Here is a 24,789-nt window from a genome sequence, read left to right on the forward strand (position 1 = left end):
TGACAAACGCTCTGCTTTGCAGAATGAGATCTTTAAAATGTTATGTCAACATCGAAGGAGGACTGTTTACGTCTTGCCAACAGGGAAAATTCCCATTGACTCGAAGCCACTTCCTCCCCCCACACCATCGTTTTCTTCCATGGGAATTTCTTTTTTGTTTCCAAGCTTTGTTTTCATCCAGCCCCAGGAGCATGACACCGCAGCTCCGGGGACTTCCTCCCACTCCGTACAACTGGAAAATGGGCTTTCCGGGGGGGGGGGGGATTGGACCCCCAACATCCCATGACCACCCCTCACCATGGGAAACCTCTCCATCACCGTTGCAGGGAAAGGAGTAAAGAAATGTGCTGAGCTGCAGCTTCACTGTGAGCACAACGCAGAGGGAAAAGTGAGGTCAGGAGTGACCTGGGAAAGCTCCTGGCATCAACCCAGAACATTAAACACAAAGCACGGGAGCGTCTGGAAGCAAAAGTAGAACCCCGCATGTCAAAGAGCTTCTGCATCCTCCTACGTTCCCGTTTTACAGGTGGAGAAACTGAGCCCTGCAATGCACGTGGAGCTGTGCAGTGAGCTGCAGACCTGCAGCAGGGTGGGATGCAAAGGCAGCTCCCCCATCCGCTGCCCCCCGACCCTCCCAAAGCCCCCCATCCTGTCCCATAGCAGGAATGGCCCCCGGCCGCCCCACAGACCCCACAGCCGCTCAGCAGGCAGAGGCGCATCCCCCGAACCAGAAGGGGAAACAATTAACAAAGGGGCTGAGGACCCACACAATTAAACCCAAAAGAGGGAGAAGAGGCTTTGTTCGGGTCGCCATGGCAACAGCCAGCCCGGAGGAGCGGCCACGGACTTTCACTTTCCGTTCCTTCCTGGCGGTGGTCGTGGTGGCCCCGGTGGCTTCTCCACTGGGCGCCCATTGCAGCTCCCTGGCTCAGGCATCACCCCCAGATGGGTGCTGGGCTGAGGTGGCCCAGCTGGGGCTGTCACCACACACAGACCTTCTCCTCAGCCCAGCTCTGCTCCTTGTCACATCCTCCTTCAAGCAACACCGGGTGCACCTGCACCTTCTCTCCACCTTCTGCAGGTCACTGCCAGCGCACACAGAACATCACCAACAGCCACAGAGCATCACTGGGATCCACAAAACATCCCTGGGACCCATGGAGCAGCCCCAGTATCCACGAAGCATCCCAAGATCCACAGACCAACCCCTAGGACACATGGAGCATCTCAAGGATCCTAGGACACACATGGCATCCTCAGGACCACGGGCACCAGGTGGATGTGATGGTGCAGAGATGGTCCTCACCCCTCCAGAGGGGCTCATGTGGTGCTTCTGTAGCTCCATCTCTCCCCACCTGGCCACATCCAGGCTCACAACCAGGGCAGCTCCATGCCTGTAGTTCCCCCTGCAGCGTTCTGCTTTCCTCAGCAGAAGGAAGCTGGGACAATGGGTGGAGGGACCAGGAAAGCTGGTGGGGGGCAAAGATCCCGCTGCCTCCAGTGCAGGGGGCATGGAGGGGAAAGGCACAGCCAGCACTCGCCTTCCTTTTCCCAAGCCCCCCCACCCCTCCATGCAGCCTGCGGGGCCTCCAGCCACAGGAGCAATGCCTCCAGCTTTGTGCTGGCTGCAAGTCCCAGCCTCCAGATCTCAGGATGCTGTTGCCTGAGTCATGGAAATGGTTCAGACAATGGCTTGGCCCCTTTATAACTGGCCAGAGGGGGCAAAGCAGGGAGAACAAATCTGACCTTGCTTCCTGCACGGAAGTGGACCCATTGTTTGGGATTGGGCATGTGCTTTGCTCCTCACCAGCCTGGGAAAGCTGCAAAGCCATTGAGAGCAGGGAGTGAGCCACACAGTTCCCCATCCATACAGGAACCTAGGCAACATTGCTGCCACTGCCCTCAGCGGGACCCAAACCACTGCCCCAAAAGTCCCTCACGCAGCCAAGGGGGGCACATGTAAGGTGGGCTTGCACTGTGTCGGTGTGCACACACACACGGGCAGACAGACAGACAGACATCTGCAGCCCACTGGGGCCGAGCTGATATGACAGCGCTGATGGAGAAGCTCAAACTCTCTTGAAACTGAGTGGCAGCTCCAGGGCTGTCCTCACTTTGCATTCGCATCTTGAGGGCCATTGGGACGTGGCACACCAAGGGTCCCCTGCAGCCAGGGCGTCCGGGTGTGGGGCTGAGAGTGGGAACACAGCATCACAGAAACATCCAATATCCCAACTGGGAAGGGACCCATCAGGATCATCGAGTCCAATGTAGGCACTGGGGGAAGACTGCTGTGACAGAGGTGCCCAAAGCCCCCCACGTCAGCAGCGTGTCCCCTGCTCATCACAGCACAGGCTCTGAGCAGAGCTGCAGGAATCAACCTGCTGATTGTCCCCCCCCCCCCCCAAACCCCATTCCCCCGAGGTGCTGGAGCTCCATGCTGCCTTCCTCCCCGGCACAGGCACTGCTCTGCTCCTGCAGGGAGTCTGCCCACAGCCTTACAGGCTCTAATCTGGCTGTAATAAAACCAAGATGCTCTGGGATGGCTCTGCAGGGAGAGCAGCTCCACCAGCATTCAGAGAGAGCTCAACAGAAAAAAAAAAACAACCAAAGAAAACACCAAAGTAAAATTGAGCAAATTGTGGCTCTGCAGGAAAGCAGAGCTGGCAGGGGGCAAAGGGCTGAAGGCACAGGTGAACCTCAGCCAGTGCACGAGCAGAAAGAGCTGGGCAGAAGGAAGGTCAAGGTTCTCTCCTTGAGAGAGTGGCGTGCACAAGGTGCCAGCTAAAATCCTGGCTCTCACTGTGCCCTGGACCACCCCTCACAGTGCAGACCCTGACCATAGGTGACTTTTGCTAGCATTTGCCCACACAGGAGCAGAGAGGCACCCAGGGCAAAGGGCCGGAGCACAGACAGCATCCCAGGGTTGGGGTGTCCCAAAACCCTGTCACATTGGCATTGTTGAAAGACACGGGAAGCCCCCAGTGCTTCCAAATGCATTGCAGCTATAAGCAGCCAAAGCACTGCAGGCAGGAGGACAGAGTGCAGCTCTGAGCACCCTGGGCCCTGGAGAAGCTCCTGCCCATCACCACCCCCATCCATCACCACCACCTCTGGGTGCTGTGACCATCACCATCCGCCCAACCCTGGGTACCCATCGCATCCCTCCAAGCACCGACAGAACTCCAGCTCCAAAATGGGGAGAGCAAAAACACGACGCATCTCTGCCACTCTGTTCCCAACCTGAACACCTCTGTTTGTCCCCACTCAAAGCACAGCCAGCCCCGTGGCCACAGCAAGCCACACACACACGGCCTGCTGCTGCCTTCCTAGGGGAAGGCCGTGGGGTGGGGAGCACACAGCCATCCTGGCAGCCCGAAGCTGGGCTGGGGCAGCGCGGGGCGATGCTGAGCAGGCTGCACCGCAGAGCTGCAGGGGGTGGGAGGGGGTGCCTGGACCACCCAGCGGGCAGGCAGGGCTGGGGGCAGCGCGGTGGCACAGCCACGTCCCCGGGCTCCCTGCTGCCACCCGGGACGCGGCGCTGGGGGCCGAACCCGTCGGCTGCGGTTCAAAGGCAGCCGTGGGCTCGGGGCCCTTCGCTCCCGGTTGGGCTCCAGTAGGAGCACGGCTGTGCTTGTGCCACCCACCGCCCACCGGCCGGACCCTCCAGCACAGCGACAGAGGGGTTTTTTCTTGTCCCCCCCCCCCCCTCTTTGTTTTCTATTTTGTGCTTTTGTTCTCCTCTCTTTGGTCCTTTGTTCCAGCTTGTCCTTTGTTCCAACGCCTTTGGTTTCTCGTCCCTTTGATGCTTTGTCACTCCCTTCATCTTGGAGCTTTTCTTTTCCCCGGGTTTTGAAGCTGGCGGTTGTTTTCTGTCCCCGCTCTGTGCTTGGCATTTTTATCCTTTCTCCTGCCTCGTCCACTCTCGGGTCACATGGGCCCGGCCCGGATTGTCTTCAAAATCCCCATTTGTCTTGCGTCGGTGCCGGGTTTCCCTGCCTTTATGTCCTTTCTTAAGAGACTCTCAGCAATTTTTTCTCCTCGCTGAGGGAAGCAGGGAGGGGGGGATCGGGCTTAATTAATTACCGAGTGTAATCTTTAGATGTGCGGCACTGCAGGATGCGCGGAGCGCTCTTACTAATCGTTACGATTGTGATCGGCACGTTAAGGGTTAGCGAGGGCTTAAGCACCGGCTAATTGCAGCAGAGAGCTCGGACTTCGCAGAACTGCGTCGGGAAGAAGCAGGGCTGGGAGAGGAGCAGCGCTGCCACGCCACTGCTGGGGCGGACGGTGAGCAAAGACGCAGCAAAGGGCTTGAATTTCGAGAGAGCGCTGCAGCACGGCGCCTCGAGGCAGCGCTCACAGCGCAAACACGACCACAGAATCAGATACGGGGCGGCCAGGATCAGGGAACCGTTTTCCTCCGAGAGCGACATCAGTGCGCGGCGCCGTTGCTTTGCTTTGATTTAATGCTCCAAATGTTTCCCCCCCCCTCCCATAGACCTCGGTGAGGCCGATCCCATCGGGATCTGCAGGGCACGGCTCTGCTCACCGCAGCATCGAAGGGCTCGCTATGCAACCATGGGGTCCCTTCCCACCAAACACCACCACACCCCCTGTGCCATCCCCAAAACACACGTTTAAACATCTGTATCTCGCAGCAGTGACAGCTGTTAACCGGAGGAAGCAGCCAAACTTAGCAACAGGATGTACCCTGAGATAACATGATGGATATCAGCAGCGAGTGCCGGAGCCCAGCTGCAATGCTGGGTGTCAGATCAGCACCGATATCAGCTCGCTCTGACGCTGCCTTCGCAACACCCCGACTTCTCCTGCTATAAATCACTTTGGGGTACCTCAGTGACATCCCCATGGTTTGTCTTGGCATGGCAGCAGCTCTCAGGGGGGACATCACGCCATGGCTGATCAGATGGGGTGCTGCAGGTCGGGTGTTTTGCCCTGCAGTGACAGCCCTGTGCCATTGATGGATGCTGCTGTGACCCCAGTCCAGCATCATGGCCAAGGGCACAACCTGGGAGCATCTGCAGAAGGGTTTTGCATGAGAGAACGGGACCAAAAGTGCGGGACCAGATTCACCAGAATCCACAAACCCTCCTGAAAAGGCTGGGAAAAGCCATCTGATGGCCGTCCTGATCTGCAGGCTGGATGTCTGCAGAGCCTTGACCGACCCTCAAGGCAGTGCCATCGCATGCTGGGTGCCTCTTCCACGGTCACAGAGCTGGAGACAGGCACAGCAGCGTCCCAGCCTGCTAGAAGTCCCACATTCCTCCCAGTGTTTCAACCTCCAGTGTTCTGTTGCAACAGCAGCCAGGAAAAGCCATCCTTCTGGTCTGCCCGGTTCTGCCTTCAGGCTCACAAGCACACACGGGGCTGATAAGGGCTGGATGGGAGCCATCCAACACCCCACCCCGAGAGGCTGGGGTGCTGACCATACCACGGCCGTGCAGCCACGCTCATCGCTGCCAGGCGATGCTCCAGCAGCCCTGCAGTGAGGTCTGCGCTGCCCGCCTGCCGTGCCCAGCTCTCAGAAGGGCCAAACCTGTTTTTATGACAGAGCTGGCACCGGGAAGGCAAAGGAAAAAAAAAAGAAAGAAAAAAAAAAGAACGAGCCCCCCTCTCATCTCTCTATCTGCAGCCATGCAAGGAATATTGTTCAGCGCAGCACAAAAGCATCCCTGAAAATAGAAGCGCCACGGCCAGGCCTGCCAGTGGCTGTGTGAGATAACGTCTACTTGCAAACAGTGTGCCTTTGTGCCGCTGTCACTGTCCCCATTGTTCAGGAGCCTATTGCCTCGGGGATATTGTTCCCTCCTTTTGTCTCAGCCCGGCTCCTTTTTGTTTGACTTTACTTACCATTTCATTCCTCTCCTTTGTGCCGGGGTTCTTTCTTTTGTCTCTCTCTCTCTCCTTTTTCTCTGTGTGATTTGTATTTAGCAATTGTTCCCGGCCCATTGGAAGCACAATGTGCTCGGGGCTCTTTTTTCTCCTCCATTCATTACCTATTCAGGTGGGTTTGGCTGCCGGTAGGTAAGCGGGAGGAGCGGGGGCTCAGAGCTCCATCCCAAAGCTGGGAGGAGGCTGAGCCCGGCCATGCCTTGGGGCAAAAGGGGGTCCTGTTGTTCCCCGGCCCTGCACTGGGTTCAGAGTGGGGTTGACACGTGGCAAAGGCACGGAACAGAGGCAGAACGTCACCCCAGCTCTGCTCTCTTAGCGGATGATTGCAGACCTCACCATGCACAATGGTGACCACATGCCACAGCCTTTGTTCACGCCATGCCCGATCCCGGCCAGGCCGCCCTGGTGGTTAAAGCTACCTTAGAGTGTCTTGGGAGCCAGCTATGGGATGAGCAGTGCTGCTCCCAGTCAGCTCCCAGCAGCTCTGCAGGAGCACAGAGCAGCTGCAGGCCTGGCCCGGCTCCTTTGGGGCTGACTGGTTGCAGCCAGGAAGCAGAGACAGAGGGCAGAGATGCCCTGGAGTGGCTCGGGGCAGAAGAACCGGGGCTCCTGCAGGGAAATGGGACCCTGCACCCCATCCTCAGCTCTGCCTCCCATGCAGCACTCGGGGGCTTGGGGTGGGCACTGCCATCGTGATGGCTTCTGCCCCAGCAGAGGACATATGAGGAAACCTTCAGAGCTGACGAGAGGCCATCCCCAGGAACAACAACGCCGCATTGTTCTCCAGGGCTCGCACGGCGGGACCTCGCAGGATCGCTCCATCCTTAACGCTGATGAAACCCCGAGGATCAAAGCTCCGCTGGAAGCCGCTTCCTTCTGCTCTCAGGAACAACCAGCGAGGGGCTGGGAGGCTGCAGGACCCTGGGGCTCACCCCACAAACAGGGGACAGATGGGAGAGGTTGGGTGCGGGATGGGAACGGGGCCGGGGGCTCCTCGGGGACGGAGCAAAGCCCCGAGGCCAGGCAGCACCGGGCAGCGGGCGGAGCGCGGGGGGCGTGCCTGGGAACCGGCGAGGCGGTCTGGGATCCATTGTTTCATTGTTAGGGCTTCAAAGGACAATGGGGCATTGTTGTCTCTGGGGATCCCATTGTTTGCTTTCGCTGCAGATCCCAGCCGCGCCGTGGATGGAGGTTTCCCGAGGGCCAGGCAGGCTCCGTGTGTGGGACGCTAAATAATGAGGCAGGCATGTTCCCTTCCCACCCCCCTCTCTTTGCCACCCTTCCTAAAAAGGCACGATGTGTTGAAGCACCCACCCAGGCCAGGGTGCAGTGTGGGCAGGGGCAGCAGGACCACCCATCCAAGCAGGGAGCAAAAACCAATGCAAACAAGGCGAGCTGAGCCCCTCTCTGCATCACCAAGCTCCTGTGCTGCTGCCGAGGGAACCGGGGGTGTCCCAGCCGTTGCCCTGCCGTGTTCCACTGCCCTGTTGGAAATAGCTGCTGCTGATCCCTCTGAACCCACAGGAGATGCGGGATCACTTTGTAGCATCTCTGCTTAAGCCCACAGCATCCCCAGAAAGCCATCGCTGCCCAAGCACACGGCACAAAGGGCATCTGCCTGCCTGCTGCAAAGCACAGTACCTGGAGAAAGGACAACTCAGCCCTGGGTCCCTGCTCTGCTGCCTGTGCAGCACCTCAGGCTGGAGACCTGCTTGCATAGCACCTTCCTATGTAAAAATAAATCTGAGTGCCATGCAAAACTGGGGAGGGGATGGAAATCCTGGGGAATTGTCCCCAGTCCGTGGCTGAGCCGTGCAGGCCTGCCCCAGCACAGCGGGAGATGGGCAGAGCAGGAAAGACATTCTCCAGGACACCCTTAGAGCAAAGGGCTGCTCCAGGAGCTGGGGAAGGGAGTGAGTCACCCCCAGAGCTGAGGGTGGGCCTGGGGTGAGGGCCAGGGACATCACCCTGCAGAAACTCAATCAGCTTGGAATAGCTCTGCCATACTCTGCCACCAGGCACAGAGCAGAGCCCCCTTCCTCAGGGGTCTGTGCACCTTCCCAGATAAACCAAAGGAGCTGGAAAAGCTGTTTTGCACAGCCTGCTCCCCTTTGCTCCCCCCCACCTTCTGGATGGCAGCCTTTGTGCCAGAGGGCTGAAAGGACACTGAGATCTGTGCTCAGACCAGCTGCCACCGAGCGTCTTTCCCCACTGCCCACGTGCACCTTGGTGCTGCCTGGGTGCCAGCTGACCCTCAGCCCCTGCCACCACCTCAGAAAGGGACAATCGCATTGCAGGGGAGCAGCAAAGCTTGAGCACAGCGCAGGCAGCTCAGCCCCAGGCTGCTGAGAGCTGGGAGGGGGTACTGCTGGCAGTGACCATCCCCAGCCCTGGTGCCACACAGATCTGGGCAGTGATCCCATCCTGCACCAGGAGCTCGCTCACGCTCCCAGCAAGGCTGACTTACACAAACACAGACACACACGCATGCGCTCTCAGCCCCTCAAATAAAACAATTTCCTCTCAGATAAAGAGTTCCTACCGCAGCCCCCCTTTCCCTCTCCCCCCAAACTGGCGCACGTCTCACGCACCCATTTCAGAGCCCACCTTGGGCTCTGATATTATCTCACTTCCTCGATATGAAATATTAGCTCTGTTGTTGATTTACGATAAAGGGATGGGCTCCAAAACACTGTACTTTGGGGAGGAGGCAGGGGTGCAACAAGCTCTGCTGTGCTCCGAGTGAGAACAAAGCCTTTGAAGGAGCGGATGCTGGTACCCGCCGCCAGCGCTGCCCATCGGTGCCCTGACACCTGCGTGGGGCAAAGTGGGGGCCCTGGGAGCAGCCAGCACCTCCAATGCTCTGCAGGGAGCTGGGGTGCTCTCACTGCCCCTTTGTTTCATAACATCCTAATGCACAAAAGGCAGCCCAGTTCTGGAAGCTGTACACGATGCCCCACCAGCTGGTGCTGGCCCTGCTATCAGCTCAGCTCACCAAAGCCACTGCTTGAGCCACCTCCTTAACTCTGCTCTGAGCCCCATCCAACTGAGAGCACAGGGGAGCATCCCTGGAAAAGACAGATTTATTTGGGAAGCAGATTGGCAGGCAGCAGGAGAGCTGCAGAGACAGCGGGTCGGTGTGCAGTGCTGCTCCGCTCAGCCGAGGACATCGCATCGCTCCATCAGCCACCACCCCCAGGGGGCTATTAGATATTGCTCCTATTTTGAAGATGAGAGACTGAAGAACAGCAGATAAGGGCAAAATCTGAAAAGCAGCAGCCAGCATCAGGGCTGGACAGGGAGGTGAGTTGAGTTTACTGGTGGAGCTCTTGCCCTTGCAACAAAACAAGCCCTTGGGCAAACCTGATCCCATATGACTTTTCTGGTGAAATAAGCAAAATCTGGAATAGGACCCAGGCATCCTGGGTCTTATGGTGAGTAATGAACACTCATGTGTGAGCAATACAAACTGCCCAAACCTCCAGCGACCACATGGCTTTGTTTTATCGTGCCCCAAGTCCTGCAGCGAGATTCCACACCAAGCAGAGCTGTAAAGAAACATCCCCATCCCTGCTGCAGGAGACCAAACCGAACATTAGGCACCACGACAACATGCTGGGTAAGGAGCACAGCCCAAAGATGAGTGCAGGAAACCTGCGCTTAAATATCCTAGCTTAAGGCACAGGAGAGAAGACAACCTGCAGGAAAAGGGCAAAACGGCACCTCGTGCTGAACTCCTTTGCATGCAAAGCAGGGAGTAAAACCCTCCCTGGGGCCCAGGTTAGGCCGGTAGAAAAGCAGCAGCGTCAAGCAAGCTCAGCAACACAAGTCCAGCTCCTTGCACGCAGGGGCCCGCTGGTATGCGAGGCAGCAGAGCAGGGGGCGGGCGTTGCTGCTGCTAATGTGGCAGAGTGTCCCTGCTGAGGGCAGGCAAAATGCCCATGACTCATTTTTCCAAGAGATGTTACAAACAATAGTAATGATGCCCCTGGTGGGTATGAATGTGAAAAGGCACGATGGGGGGGGGGGCAGCCATGCTGGGCACCTTGTGTGTGGGCTGCCAACGGAGGGTAGCGCTGCGAACAAAACCTGCTGCAGCCAGTTCTTGGCATTGTGTACGGTGAGAACCCTTCAGCGGGGACTTCAGGGGGAGAAGGGTGAAATGGCTGCACAGCAAACTCCTCTCCCCAGGCATCTGATCTGCTTTGGACGGATACCAATCTTGTCTTCAGACTTAAGACCATTTTTTATTACCCATAGAGAAGAAAGGAGAAAGAGGTCCCAAAAACTCTTCCACCTCTGTGCAGGACTGGAACCAGAACAGCAAGCAGGGACTTCAGGGTGACAGCACCATTTCAGGCCGCTCTTCCTGAGCTCCTGTCTCTGTCCTCCGCACAAGTTATCCCTATTCAGATGCTGCCCTAAGGGTACAGCTTCTAAGCCATTTGAGTCTTTGACCTTCCACTGTTGTCAGTTTGATACTATTATTTTTAGGCACACAATCCTTAAAACATCCCAGTACTTGAAATACGCTCTCAGATTATGTGCACTAAGCACAGTGTGGTGAGGCTCTGAGAGAAGGACGCTGCAGGGTGGAGGGAAAGTGATCCCCCCCCCCCCCCCTTGTAAAGCCCACACAGATACAAATCCCAACCCCAGTCACACCTGCAGTCCTCCTGCCAAGCCAGGCCCATGTCCTGCCTGGGGTCTGAGCCCAGCACCTCCACAAAGCCTGAGGGAAGCGAGCAAAATGCAGCAGTGACTTTCAGGAGCAGGGGAAAGCACACACAGAAGCACTGCTGGTGACTCCACTGAGGCCGTTGGCTGGTTCTGAGATCCAGGTTCCAGCACAATCATCCCACATCCTAGCAGAGAACCACTGAGAAACTCCACTTCAAGAAATCCAGGAGCACTCTGCCTCCCTGCTCGGGGCTGTTTCACAAGCACAGTCCCATGAAAAGACTGGGCTGGGCCAGGGCAAGCAATTCCCAAGTGCAGCAGGGAAGAAATGCAGTCTTTTTCCCAGAACCCTGAAGCCAGCAGCGGAGACAGCAGGCAAACATTTACTCAAGGTACCTTCCAGTGCTGTTAAAGGCGATAACAGCTAAAAGAAAAAGAAAAAAAGTCAAAGCAAACATTGCACAGCCCCACCTGGACCTGAGAGGGCCGTCATCTGCCTGCCACAATCAAAGCAATGGTCTCAAAATGAAACGCCGCACCAAGAGATCTCTGTCTTACTCAACCTGTGCCATCGTTAGCACAGACACAGGTCTCTATTACTCATTTTTAAAGAACCAGCTCTATTCCTACGAAAGGGAAGAGGAGGTGGTATCTGAACCCACCATCAGCTCAAGTTTTGCTTCTGACAGCTACCCGAGTGCTGTTCGTGGTGAGAAAACTTTCTCTGGCCATCTCCACCACGGGCATTTTCTTTCCTGGAGATGTGTGAACACGACTGTATGGTATTTTTTTGCCACAGCACAACATCACGACAATCCAGCACGCCGGGGCACTCCTCATAACGTCACCTCACAGAAGCTCCTTCATAAGGAGCCTTCAGCCACCCTCAGTCCCACCCCGCTCCTCCTCACTCCGGCACTGGAGGGAAAGGAATTTGCACATTGAAGTACTTTCAAAAGCAAACACAACAGGCTTCAACACAGCAGAAAGCCAAGCAACGGCAGCTTTCTAAACACAGAGCTCAATTGTAAGCATTCACTCTACCTTGCTCCTCCTCACTGCCTCGTGCTCCTCATTCCCTCCAGGAGCAGGACACCTCAGCAGGGACAAGGAGAGGGCACCACCAGGGAAGGAAAAGGCACCCTGCCTGGCTGCTGCCCCGACAGAGCACAGCTCCACGCCAGACGGCCCGGTTTGCTTTCTTCCAGATTGTCTGGGAGCCAACGAAGCTGCTTGAATGCTGGGGAACTCCGTGTTCCTGCGGAGGCTTATGACACTTAGCTGGAGGGGCAGGGAGCTGGCCGAGCCCGCAGCACCCTCTTCTGTCTAAGGCACTCTTGTGCAGCCAGCTCGGGTCACTCTCCATCTGGCACTGCCCGATGAAACATTACCTTCTGGCTGCCTCCAGCTTGGAAAAGCTCAGGAGGCTAAAAGAATTCGGGGTTTAAAAATAAATAAGTAAAAAAAAAAATTCGGCAAGCATTTAGATGAGTCAGCCCTGTGGTTTTTATGAGGACAGACAAGTGCTTCTTGGGAAGGCAGTTCGGCTAAAGCAGAATTGTTTTTGAGCCCCATCTGTGTGCTGCTAATGCCTAGAAGCTCTGTTCTCAGGCTGCAGCACTGCACAAACAATGGGGCTGCATTTCCTCCTGGCCATTTGCACACACTCGGACTCTCCTGCAGGCTCTCTGCAGTTTGTGTGGCTTCCTGCTTGGGAGCTTCTCATTTTCTTCTGCAACTCCCCCCTGCACACAATTACTGCCTATTTTGGTGCCTTATCATGAGATGCTTCAGAGCTGATTAGCTTGGACTTCCTTCCTCCCATCAGTAGCCTACTCCTATATTGATGTTCATTCGCACTAATTTGATAACATCAGAGAGCAGAGGAGCTCTAGGAAGCATTACAGCGACTCGAAGGGCACAATTTGGAGTTGGCAGCAGCACTACTGATAAGAATGAGCTGTTTCTCCTAATGCCCAAATCTCACAGAGGAGGAAGGACAGACCCTGGCAGGCTCTGAGTCAATGCTACGTCAGCGGCCCTAAACTGGACCCAGGTGTCACGAGGCACCAGAGCCCCTGCTAAATAAGCTCTTCCCAACTCCATTCCTGCGTGGTGTTTCCCACATAAACTTGGCAAGAAAAATGATTAACTCAAGTAATTAACTTCAGGTAAAAGTCTCAAGGCTACGACCTTTCCATAACAACAAAGAGACGCAGGCAAGTGAATTTTGCAGGCACTGTATTGTAAATATCCCTCACTCAAAGCCTCTGAGTTACAATCACAGCCTATTTCCTATTTCTGGGGTGTTTTTTTTTTAGAGCAGAAAAACAAGAGGGGGCTCCTCATCCCAAGCAAGCCATGGAACTGATCTCTGGCTGATGGACTGAGAAACTCAGCTCTCTTATGGAAACTTCAATAGCACAGATCCTTCGGAGGATGATAAAAGTGAATCAAGTGATAAAACCCAGCCATGTCTGACATCCCAGCTTCCTTAACAGCACAAGGATTTAATCTAGACACGCTGTCCAAAGAAGAAATTACAGATTTCATCCCAACCAGCTGCCCTTTCCAACCACATTTTACCAGTGTACACGTATTAATAAATTTGTGATGCTGGATCCCTACACCACAGCCTCAAATCCATCACCAACCCACTAAGATGCTTTTGCTGACTGATCCATAATTAACACATCCAAGAAATTACATCTCATTTATCTCACCAGAAAGCACCCAAGGAAACCAGTTGCTGTGACAACTGCATGTAAAACCTCTAACAAACTTAATTAGGATCATGCAAGCTCAAGTCTGCCAGTGACACCAGAGCCCATCCTGTCTCATACTGCACATATAGCTTCCCAAAAAGCACAGAATGATCAGGAACTTATCAGATCTACAGCAGATCACTTGATGGATACTTCCCTGCCTTCTCCAGTCACAGAAAGACAAGAATAAAAACAAGCAGATTTACATTTAACAATCGAGGTGAAAAACATTTATTTGGGAAATGCATCCTGTATTGTTTCAAACTACAAAAAAATTACTCCCACAAAAGGAGGAGACTTTTAGCTCAGCATGCAATGCCAGTTACACGTAACTTTCTATCTACCAGCAGGTCAGGCTCCCACCAGAACCTTCTTCATTCACTCAAACCACTCTGAACTGCAATCACTGCTCTAAGAACAGCGACTTCTAGTTAGAAACACTTTGTAGAAGAGTGATATTGTCCCCTTTCAACATGATCCGACCTGCAACACAGAAAGGAAACAGGGGATTAGAGAGATCCCAGAATCACCTCATGTTTTCAGAAAACATCTCACGACAGAAGATCCCTGCAAGAAGATGCCCCTGTTATAGAGAAGGGTTGCACTGAGCCCCTTTCCTGCTGGCAGCCCCACACTCACAACCCACTCTCAGCTCTCACTCCCCATCTCTGCTCCAGCAGCATGCTGTCCCTGCTAAAATCCTGATCTAAATCAACGCATCCCTCATCACAGACAGTTTTAATCTTCGCCAGCAGTGGTAAATAGTAAACACCACTACCCAAGGGGCTCCTGCTTTGTCTCAGAGTTGACCCAGCAGGTGTGAGAATTGCTACCAAGTTTAGAAGCAGCCAAAAGGAGTTTTGACCGATTCCTCCAGACACCTCAGGTGCACAAAGACAACATTTGGAAGATAACAACTCGTATCAGGCACAGAGATTCTGCTTTACATCCACAAAATCACCACCTTTGAAAAACAGCAGGAACAAAGACTGAGCCAGCACCTGCCCACTGTACTTCACACCAACACCTGGCACGTGTTTTTACCTTCAAGTGCTGCTACCAGCAAGGCTCACCCAACCAGTCTTCACAGCACACACCATTCAGGCTACACAGACATGCTCACATACCCAATTGCTTCCTTGATTTTGTTTTGGAGTGAATCTCCTCTGCATCATCCAGCACCAAGTTCATATATTCATCAAAGCCCTAAAAATCAGCAGCAAAAGCACTCAGTTCAGCAACAGCAGTACAAACTATCATTGGTTTTCCTACCACGGGCTGCACATTAAGACTAATCATCAGAGAAGTATGAAGAGTTTTTTTCCCTTGCACTACTTTTTCTTGGTAGCAAGCAAGGGGGGAATCCGTTGGAAAACCAACAGTAACATGGGGACGTGTTGGTACTCACAATGATGCAGCCTTCTATCCGCATGTTCACCTGCTCATAAAGCCACACCTGGATCCTGGACCTCTGCAAAACGATGAGGTGAGCAAAAACAAACACTTCAAGCAATGCTGTTCTTTCTGTGCATTAAGAAAGCCTTGCTAGCAACAAGAAATCCTTGCAACCAACAGCTCTGAAACATTCCAAAGAGCAACTCCCAAAAGCAGAACCTTGTAGGCGTTGGGCTATCGGGTCTGTGCTACACACAGAACATGCATTTTGAAACAGCCACAAAGGAACACCGCTGCACGCCCGACCGCAGGGGCAGCTCCTGGTACAGAGATGTCCGTGCAAAAGGGGAACGGCTCTTCTCATGCACCCGAACAGCACCCGTTCATCCGAAAGCCACAAACCGAAACGCGACCCCCCGCCCCGCGGTACTCACGTTCTGCAGGTAGCGGAAGATGAGGTTCTGAGCGCGGCGTTAAGGACGGAACGACTCAGCGGTACGGCGCGGGACCCGCAGGGCCTCTCCTACCCTCCGCTCCCCGTCGGCCCCGCCCCGCAGACCCCTCCCCGGCCCCGCCCCGCCGCAGAAGGATACGATGGGCTGCACCATCACCTTCTGCACCTTCTGGCCCTGCCCGCGGTACGCCATGGCTGCTCCCGGCCCGCCGCCGCCACACGCTCCCGCCGCCACACACTCCGCCGGAAGTCGCAGCGCGCACCGGAAGCCGCTGAGCAGGGCGGGAGCGCGCAGGGGATGCTGGAAGACTCGCCCGACGCGGCCGCTCTAGGAAAGCCGGAGGACCGCGTCTCTACTGCTCCCGCCGCGCACGGATAGATCGCACTACTGCTTTCCCGCACCGGGTTAATTTAAAAGCGCGGCCGAGAGCTGCCGGGGCGAGCGGAGGAACCAGACTACGACTAGGCGAATACAATATTTTAAATAGAACACAAACATGAAACAGGAGCATAAAATATTCACAGGAACAAGGGCATACACAAATGCAGTCTCAACGGCGCGCCAGGCACCGTCACGGCCGCCTTACGCCCCGCGCTCTGCCAGCCGTTCCCCCCCCCCCCCGCAGCCTCGCATTATGGTCCCGCCCACCGCTCCCGGCAGCGCGGTGACGCACGACGCAAGGCGCGGCGCAGGCGCAGTGGCGGCGGCGGCGGGGCCATGGCGGGCGAAGCACCGCTGCCCTCGGTGGCGCGGGCGCCCCCTGGCGGCGGGTCTGGAGCCGTGGCCGGGCCGGGCCGGGCCGAGGGCACCGAGGGGCTGTTCGTGGCGCTGGGTGCCGGGCTCGCCGCCGCCAGCCACCCGCTGCTCTACGTCAAGCTGCTCGTCCAGGTCCGGGGCTGGGTGTGTGTGTGGGGGTGTGTGGGGGCCTAGACCCCCGTTTGGGGGCAGGGAGGAACGAGGAACTGTGCGGTGTTGGCAGCGGTGTGCGGGGGGATGAGGACATCCCGGGGAGTGGGGCATCCCTATGGAGTGACGGCCTGTGTAACGATGGGGAACCCCTTCCTCCTTACAGAGGGTTACGGGATGAGCTGTGAGGACCTCCGTACAAAGGGAAGCCCCGTATGTAGCGATGGGAGCTCCTTATAATGTGTGTGTAGGGGGGGGAGGAGGGGGCACAGGGTGTGAGATGGGATGGCAATCTGTCACCACGGTCCCCGTGTCACAGAGATCCCAGCTGTCACTGCGAGGATGGAGGTGCCTATAAGCTGGGGAGCCCTGGGGGAATGAGGATATTTCTGCATCAGGGACGGCTCTGTAACAGGGAATAGGAAATCATACATAGCCCTGTATGAGACAGCAGTGAGGACCCGCAGAATGGGATGAAGATGAAAATACTGACACAGTGGGGATTGCTATAGAACAAAGGATTGAAAATCTTTATATGACACTGTGGGTCATCATCCCTTTTCATCCTGAGATCCCCTCTGTAATAGAAACCCTTATAAAATGGGGGGGATGAGGGCCTCTTGAACCCCAGGAACCCTGTGTAACAGGAAAGGGACTGCCTGCATCATGAGATCCCCATCTGTCGTAGGGTGATGGGGGGGGGACAGCCATTCAGCAGCTCAGGCAGATGGGATGGAGGCCACGCGGTCTGTCAGGGTCAGGACTGCCAGAACTGAGCTGGGGATCTGCTCACAGGGTTTGTTCTGCAGGTCGGGCACGAACCACTACCTCCAACTGTTGGAAGAAATGTACTGGGAAGGAAAGTACTGTACCTGCCTGGCTTCTTCACCTACGGTGAGTCTTCCTGTGGCCAACCCATGCAGCCTGTGCTCTGGCAGGGCAGAGTGCTCTCTGTGGCTCAGCTGCTTCTCAAACTGACAGCAGCCTGGTGTTTTCTTACCCAGCCAGACACATTGTGAAAGTGGATGGGAAGAGAGGCCTCTTCCGTGGCCTTACTCCTCGCCTCATCTCAAGCACTTTATCAACCATCACCAGGGGGAGCGTAAAGAAGGTAAAGGTCGGCTTCTCTCTCCATAAATCAGCTTGTCGGGGCAGCCAGTGCTACTGCAGCAGAGCCACAGAGGCTGCACATGCTTGCAACCAGCCATGACTGCATATGCTGTCTCCTCGTAGCTCCAAATAGTCCTCCAGGACAAAAGGAAAAAAATACCCATATCCCCAAAACTTATTTTAGTGGGAATCTTAGTTTAACTTGAGCGCCCGTTTGCCTTTTGTCTTTGGCAAGCAGTTTCGTGACGGTTTTCAACCATTTTTACTTTCCACCCATCCTTCCCCCGTCTTCCCTTTTTCCTGGATTTTTTTTCCCATGCATTTTAGAGCACAGAAGCTCATGGTTTTCCTCCTCAAGTCAAGGGTTTGCAGGTCAGCATCTCCATCAGTTTTGACCTTGTGTTTCTTCTCTTCCTCCTCAGGCCTTTCCACTGGAGGACATGGAACACGTGTCTAACAAGGATGATGTGAAGACTTCCCTTAGGAAAGTGGTGAAAGAGGTGAGAAATGGCTGTGCAGTGTCAGCGAGTGATGAGGGAGATCACACTGGGGATGTGCCTTGAAAGCAGAGGCAGCTTAAAATGTGGCTTGTGGGTGGAATTGTGGAGGAGTTCCAGGTAAAAAGGCTGCAGCATTTGGAGCCACTGTACGCAGATGTGAAATATTTCATAGAAATAGAGGCTTGCCACAAAAAAAACAGATTGAAAAGCAGGTCTGGGATCTGAAGTGGGTTGAGCTGCACTGAGGGAAGGGACCCAGTCTGCACAGGAGGAACTTTTCATGCCATTTTCTCTGCAGACATCTCACGAGATGATGATGCAGTGCGTGTCCCGGGTTGTGTCACATCCGCTGCACGGTGAGTCCTGTCCCTCTGCCCGTCCTCCCCAGGCCAAGGAACTGACTGAGCACAGCCCCCAAAACTCTGATAGAGAAGCTCATCACGTAAACAGAAGCGGCTTTGTATGAAACCACAGAACAGATGTGGGTCCCAGTGTTGAGATGGCTGATATTCAGCTTGGCCGTGAGGAACCGACCCATAACTACATACTGAGGGAGAGGACCAGTATGTAACGTGCCTTGTATTGATGAGGGCCACTGAGAGGAGCTGACCTGCATGAAGGGCTGGCAAAAAAGACTGGGTTACATTCTCCTTTGCATCCATTGCAACCCAAACTCCTTCCTTTCTTTCCTCTTAGTGATCTCTATGCGCTGCATGGTCCAGTTTGTCGGCCGGGAAGTCAAATACAGGTGAATGGCTGCAGTTGTGGAGAGTTTGGGCACAGAAAAACACAAGTCCTGAAGTCAGGCCTGCCTGGTGCTCCCACACTGTGGGGGATGTGGTAATCCAGGAGGTCTGGGAGACAGAAAAATGAATCTGAGCTATGTTCAGAGGGTGGATGACAGCAGGGTGAAGGGATGTGGGAAGGCTGGACTCTGCCCCTGGAATCCCTTTCAGTTCAGCTTTGTGCCACTGGGTGTTTTGGTGGCTGCAGTGCACCTTGCTGATCACTCAGTGAGATTCCTGCCTTTTTGTTTTAAATGCTGATAGAAAAGGAAGCTGTCTGAGGGACAACCTCCACATGCTTACAGCTCTCCTCCTTTCTTGGCAGCGGTGTATTCAGAGCTATTGGCAGGATATTCAAGGAGGAAGGGATCCTGGGATTCTTTGTGTACGTGAGTTGTTTGAATATCTTCTCCCATAGGTGCTGATGACCCCCTGAGCTCCCTCCTACCAGTAGCCTTGTCTGCCTGCAGGACTCTCACATCACTCCTGTGAGCAGAGCTTGAATCTGTGCCTTTGACAGAGCTCCAGTTTGACCATTAAGTTTTCCCCTGATCTTATCTTCAATCGTACTTTTAGAGCCCAGGGAAAACTCAGTATTTTTACTGAGCTTTTACCCCTCCCACGCTGCTCGTGCTTCTTTGTGTTTCAGCAAAGAAGCATTTAAAGCATTTGTTTGTGCAACAGGCACCAAGTTCAAGTGCAACAATGAGGCTCCTTGTTGAAATAAGAGCCAGGGCCTGGATAAGAAGCACATTCCTCTGAAAAGCACCATGGGTGCTTGTAATGAACAGGTGGTTCATGCTGGCAGCAGGTTTGCCCATCTGATAGGAGCAGAACACTGCACAGTGCAGGAGCAACTGTTTGCCCAAAGGAGCTCAGAGCCCATTGTGTGAAGCATGGTGAACTGACAGCATCACTAAAGCAGAGGTCCAGCAGACACTTCCTTGCTTCAGTTCTTAATTAACACTTCTTGACTTTTTCTCACATCTGTAAGACAGAGCTTCCTGCTGCCTCTGCTCCTGGTGCAGAGGTAACTTGCTTTGTTACTTCAATCATGGCAAAGGCAGCTCTGAAATTTCAGGAGGGGCTTTCAGGCCTGATGTGTTTGGCTCTGGAATCACAAAGTCTGAGCTTTCAGATGAAACAGGAACACATCAGCAAGAGGTGAACAGGGTGCCTCACTATTTTTCCCCACGGAGAAAGAGCTGGAGGTCTACAGAGACCCCCCTTAACCAGGTGTCTCCACATCTAATTTGCAGCCTACAGCTGTTCTGCAGGATCTGCAGCTCCACATCACCCCTGAATGCCACTTCCTCCACGATGCTCCCTGAGCTTCAGCCTCAGTCCCCTCTCCTCCAGCTCCCTAAAAAACAGCCCATGGAAGGAGCTGGCTATGTTCCCTCTTTCCAATGAAATAAACACTGTTGGTAGCCTAATTAAACTTCATGGTTCACAGGAAAGGTTTTAACACAATGCAAAATGTCTCAAGAGGGCTTTGAAGTTCTGTACGCTCTGCGACTCCGCTAGGAAATCACACTGCCACAAGGGGAACACAAACTACATCTGCAGGACCAAACTGTTGCTGTTCTGCTCTCAGCGCTCCTAGTGCCATCTGAATTCCCTTACAATCATTGAGGACCATTTATTTCTCATTGCCTGACAACCTCTACGCTCACTCTGAGGGCATGTCCAGCTAGAGAGGAAGATATTTCAGTGGATGGACTGACTTGATTCCCCTGTATCTGCAGCAATCTCCTGCTGCAAGCAGACCAGCACCAGTTCTCTGGGCTCTGAAATGCTCTTGACAATAAAACAGCAAGTGGAGCAGGCTGCTCCAGAGCATGTTTTCCCAACTGCTTTTCTACTGCTGCAGCAATCAGAGCAGGAAACAAAACTGATCCCCTGAGGTCCACAAGAGCTCTTCCCTAAAGTCTCCCCTTCTCCTTTCAGCTCCTCCCAAAATAAAGATGCATTCTGTGGAGTGGGATTCCTCCGTGTTGGCAGAGGGAAGGGGGGGGCTTGGATCCTTCTGCACCTCACGCCTGTGTTTTTACCATTGCAGAGGTTTAGTCCCTCACATCCTGGGGGATGTCATCTTCCTCTGGTGCTGCAATCTCTTGGCTCACTTCATCAACACCTACGCAGTGGATGATAACGTGAGTGGAACTGCCCTGCAAAGGGCTTGGGAATCTGCACCGAGCACTTTGAGCTGCAAGGCATCAATGGGGAGGGGAGACTAACACTGGAGCAGACTAATCTCAGGCTCAGAGGGATGTCACGAAGCGACAGGGACAGCCTGGTATCATCCACCTCCTCCATAATCCTTTGGCTTCTCTTTTCAGTTCAGCCAGGCGTCGGTGATCCGGAGCTACACGAAATTCGTGATGGGGGTACGTAGAGAACTGCCACAGCATCCCTCTGCCTCCTGCTGTCTGTGGGGTGAGAGCTCGTGGTCTGGGGGCAGAGCGGGTGCGTTTGAAGTCTCTACATCCAAAGATGAGGATAACTTAACTCACATGCTAGAAATACTGCTTTTGTCATGAACGTGAGAGATGCTACCAGACTTCTGTGCTTTCAGATTGCAATGAGCATGCTGACGTATCCATTTCTTCTCGTGGGAGATCTCATGGCAGTGAACAACTGTGGGTACGTCTGTCACACTGAGATCTGATGCTTTCCCTCCAGTCTCTTGTTGTCTGAAGCCTTTACCATCGTAAAGCCTTCATGCAGAACCATAAACTGTATGGCACTTTACATAGGCACCTGGTTTCCCATCCCAGGTTACTTACAGTGTTAGATCAGAGGGAACAGGCAAGCAGAATGAAAGCTCAGATGGGGAGGAATAATTGGGAGAGTGGTGGTGGTACAGCCTGATCTGAACTAGACCAGAGGCAGAAGGGATCAAAGGGAACAGGCATGAAGAAATGCAAAGCTGTTAATGCAGCACAGGGAGACAGGTGAGAAACAGGACCAAGCAGCAGTAACTCCTTCACCTAGCCTGCTTCCCCAGTTCTGCTGCTTCCTGTGTCTTTCTGTGTGTGTGCTTATGGGAATGGGTTTGGATCTCACCAGCTGGCGTGATGCTCTCTTGATATCTGCTCCTTGAAGGTGTAGATATAGCAGACAGTCCTGCTTTCCTAAGGTATTCAGGTAACACTCCTTGTTTGTACGCTCCTGGGGTAATGAAATTAGATGATCCACTGCAGTGTAACAAGCTGGTCATTTGGCCTTCAGCCCAGTGCAGACACTGTGTCTGTGTCCTCACTTACACTTGTGTTATCTCTGGATGTTGTGACAGCTGTACAGATCATCTCAGCTATTTTTCATTGCCATGCAGGTTGCGTGCCGGCCTCCCTCCTTATGCTCCTGCATTCACATCCTGGATCCATTGCTGGAGGTATCTCAGTAGCCAGGTGAGGGAACAAGGCACACACAGTGCTTTGGGTTCCCTTCACTTCTTCCTGAGGGCTCTGGCACTGCCCTCAGGTACCTGTGCTGCATTCCTGATGTGCTCTGTAACTCCTTCCATCCTTCCAGTTACGGCACTGGTACCAGGCACGGCAGTACTGGTGTGTTCCTGTTACCTTAGCTTGCAGCCTCCAACCTCAGGCACTGCATAAGAGCAAAGCCCCACAGCTCTGCCCCGTCACGCATCCTTGTTAGCAGTGCCTGACCCCAATGCTCCCAGGGTTGAAGCCCCACTTTCTCTTCTGTAGCAACCTGGGGTGCTCAGGGCTGGCAGCCCTGCAGCAGACACGTCTCATTCCTTCCCTGCTAACCTAGCAGCAAAGCAGCACTTCAGCATGGATGCCCTAACCCCGTTGTTTTCCTCCTCAGGGGCAGCTGTTCCGTGGTTCCAGCCTGCTCTTCCGCAGAGCACCCATGCAAGCAGCCTGCTTCCCTATCGACTGACCCCAGCTTGCAGGGAGAAGTACAAACTTGGACTCCTTGAAGAACCCTAAGCTTGTTTCCATATGTATATTTGTTCTTTTTGATCCAAAGTCTGTGGTGCCAGACCAAGGCACCTCCCTTCCAGCAAGGCCAACCACCAATTGGCCTGCAGTGATCTGGCTTCAGGCTCCAGCTGAGTCAAAGCCCCTTCCTCATGGCTATCTTGATCAGGACACATAGGAGAGAGAGCAGAAGGATGTTTCTCTGGTCTGTGAATCTGACGGTACTGGGAAAGCCTGTGAAACCAGAAAATGCCCGGATGCTAAAGAAACCAGCCCCAGGATGCAGGGACAAAAGACTGCTTCGTTCTGCCTAAGCTGAGAAGCGGCAAGAGATCCAGGGCTGCCCTGCTGAGAAGAGCAGCAGCAGCACAACCAGCTCCTGTCTTGTGTCTCGTGGAGAGGGCTGATGTGTGTGGCAGGTAGCTTGTACTGAACAGTCAAGACTGAGACGCAAACTTCAGGGTATCTAAACTCTAGGGAGCAGCCCAGCTCCCTTGGGCATGAAAGGGAAATATTAACTTCAAAACAGAAAAGAGAAACAGTCCCACTACAATGAAGTGCAACACGTGTCCTTAAGAGAAAGGTATGACTTGACTCCAGGACAGCATCAGAAGATGGAGGAGGCACTTCAGGATGTGCGTGGCACACGGTGTCTGCTGTGGGAAAGCCTTTTGCACTGGGAGGAGCGCATTTAGGATGTGCCTCACAGCCCAGGGAGGCTGGGTGTACTGCAGGCAGCGTGCATGTTTCTAAGGGAAGGGTTTGGTCCCTGGTTGGATCAGCCCCTGCTCAGGTACAGTGTTTCCATGCTGGATCATGCTGCATCACATGAGCATCTCCCCCCCAGGGCGGCATCGCCACTCGCTGATGGACAAGCACAGAGTCCTGTTATGGTGCTGGGCTGTTGGAGGTGTTGATCTGCTAACTGCTACAAGCAGGAGGGTTTGTCTTGCAATAGAGGCACCAGGCCCATCGCTGTCTGAAGCAAAGGAATAAATCTCAGCCAGCCAAAGGCTTGGGAACAGAGCCACAGGCTTCTCACACATGCAGTGACACGGCAGGCCCTTGCATAGCAGGGCTCACCTGTGACAGCAGTGCAGGATTTATCCTCAGTTCCCAGACACAGAATTACTGTTGTTCCTCCCCTTCCCCCCCACCGGTCTGTGCTGCTACCACAGCCAGGCAGATTTCCCCCACTTCTGTTCCCCACGAAGCAGTCTTTTGCACAGAGTTCAGTGTGTTACTGCACTCCCTGGGAAGAGGTTTTGGGGCCCTGAGCAGGCTGCAGGCAGGGGCAGCAGCAGCACACGTGGAGGCTGCTGTCCCCAAAAGCTCCCTTTGGTGTTGTGAAGTCGGTCCTGTCTGTCCTCCCCCTGCTCCCTTAAGGTTTGTGTTACAGTAACAACACTCAATGCATGGCCCTGACCCCTAACCAGAAATTGTTTTAAAGAGGATTTAACTATGCTCCAAAATACAGCTATAAAACGACTCTCCTTGCTTGTTTCTTTTTCTTTTCTAAGGCAACGTTAATCTGTTTTGTACAACGGGCTCCTTTGCTCAGGAAGGGTCTCCATTTAAGGCATTTCTTTTAATACAGGAGCTGATTTCCTGTGTATCTCAACATCAGGTGCTGCACAGCCCACATCAGGCACTTGGTCTTTATCCTCCAAATAAAGGCCACCTTCTGCTGTTCACACCTCTGCAAAGCCTCCTGTAGCACCTTCACCTTGCACGCACCCTGGCTGCAATTGAGAAGCACTATTTCTTTTAACCACCTCTCTTCAATTCACCGTGGCTCACAAACTTTGCTCGAAACAACTCTTAAATGCAGCTTTCAACCCATTTTAAATGAAAACCAGGTTTCAGAGGCCTTCAGGTAGCACACAGGAGGTGATTCACAACCCCAGCCTGACCTCAGAGCAGGGGCTGTCACTCATACGGTCCTTAACTTCCTTACCTCCTGCTTTCTGGTTCTTCTTGTCCCTCGCTTCCTTTGAGGTGTCCCTCTACTGGGACAGCAGCTGCACCAGGAACAGACAAGGAGAAAACATCACCAGCCCCTCCCTTTTAATTGCTGCCTGTTAATTGGATGCCCAGCCCGTGCAGCACAGGTGACAAGGATGGGGCCCTGCTGCTACAACAGAGGAGCTCAGGGCTGAAACTGCGGTTGGGAGAACAAATGAAGTGGGATGGAAGGAGGGTTGGGTCCGGTGCTGAGGACCCGTGCACGGCCCTGGCGTTCTCCTATCTGGCCAGGAAGCAAACTTGTGTTTAAATATTGACTCTCCAGCACAGAAAATGGGATGGGTGGAGTTTGCAACCGC

At 54.0% G+C, this 24,789-nt stretch overlaps 2 protein-coding genes across 2 annotated transcripts; one reads left to right on the forward strand and one right to left on the reverse strand.

The window, feature by feature from the left end:
- Window positions 1–13,568: 13,568 nt before the first annotated feature.
- Window positions 13,569–15,471, reverse strand: SNRPE (small nuclear ribonucleoprotein polypeptide E). Its single transcript, XM_042884328.1, has 5 exons — window positions 15,350–15,471; window positions 15,191–15,217; window positions 14,770–14,832; window positions 14,489–14,567; window positions 13,569–13,844 (listed from the first exon to the last, which is right to left on the reverse strand). Exons 1-5 carry the CDS (start codon window positions 15,401–15,403, stop codon window positions 13,789–13,791), a joined length of 279 nt encoding a protein of 92 aa, XP_042740262.1. The 5' UTR covers window positions 15,404–15,471; the 3' UTR covers window positions 13,569–13,788.
- A 457-nt stretch (window positions 15,472–15,928) lies between these two features.
- Window positions 15,929–23,953, forward strand: MTCH1 (mitochondrial carrier 1). The gene is made up of 12 exons (XM_042884046.1): window positions 15,929–16,099; window positions 16,927–17,011; window positions 17,122–17,228; window positions 17,650–17,727; window positions 18,026–18,083; window positions 18,424–18,475; window positions 18,838–18,897; window positions 20,575–20,668; window positions 20,855–20,902; window positions 21,091–21,158; window positions 21,850–21,925; window positions 22,350–23,953. The coding sequence occupies exons 1-12, from the start codon at window positions 15,929–15,931 to the stop codon at window positions 22,422–22,424; spliced, it is 972 nt and encodes a 323-aa protein (XP_042739980.1). The 3' UTR covers window positions 22,425–23,953.
- The last annotated feature ends 836 nt before the right edge of the window (window positions 23,954–24,789 follow it).

Source organism: Lagopus leucura, unplaced genomic scaffold (assembly GCF_019238085.1).
Source record: "Lagopus leucura isolate 7727_CA_CO unplaced genomic scaffold, USGS_WTPT01 Super-Scaffold_100043, whole genome shotgun sequence".
NCBI lineage: Eukaryota > Metazoa > Chordata > Aves > Galliformes > Phasianidae > Lagopus > Lagopus leucura.

What these genes read in the sequence shown, in the direction of transcription:
- SNRPE (XM_042884328.1), bottom strand. Translation starts at nt 15,403, where the DNA reads ATGGCGTACCGCGGGCAGGGCCAGAAGGTGCAGAAGGTGATGGTGCAG. An exon ending in TCTTCCGCTACCTGCAGAAC is followed by an intron (nt 14,833 to 15,190) that starts GTGAGTACCGCG and finishes ATCGTTTTGCAG; the next exon opens with AGGTCCAGGATCCAGGTGTG. An exon ending in GGATAGAAGGCTGCATCATT is followed by an intron (nt 14,568 to 14,769) that starts GTGAGTACCAAC and finishes GCTGATTTTTAG; the next exon opens with GGCTTTGATGAATATATGAA.
- MTCH1 (XM_042884046.1), top strand. Translation starts at nt 15,929, where the DNA reads ATGGCGGGCGAAGCACCGCTGCCCTCGGTGGCGCGGGCGCCCCCTGGC. An exon ending in ACGTCAAGCTGCTCGTCCAG is followed by an intron (nt 16,100 to 16,926) that starts GTCCGGGGCTGG and finishes TTTGTTCTGCAG; the next exon opens with GTCGGGCACGAACCACTACC. An exon ending in GCCTGGCTTCTTCACCTACG is followed by an intron (nt 17,012 to 17,121) that starts GTGAGTCTTCCT and finishes TTTCTTACCCAG; the next exon opens with CCAGACACATTGTGAAAGTG.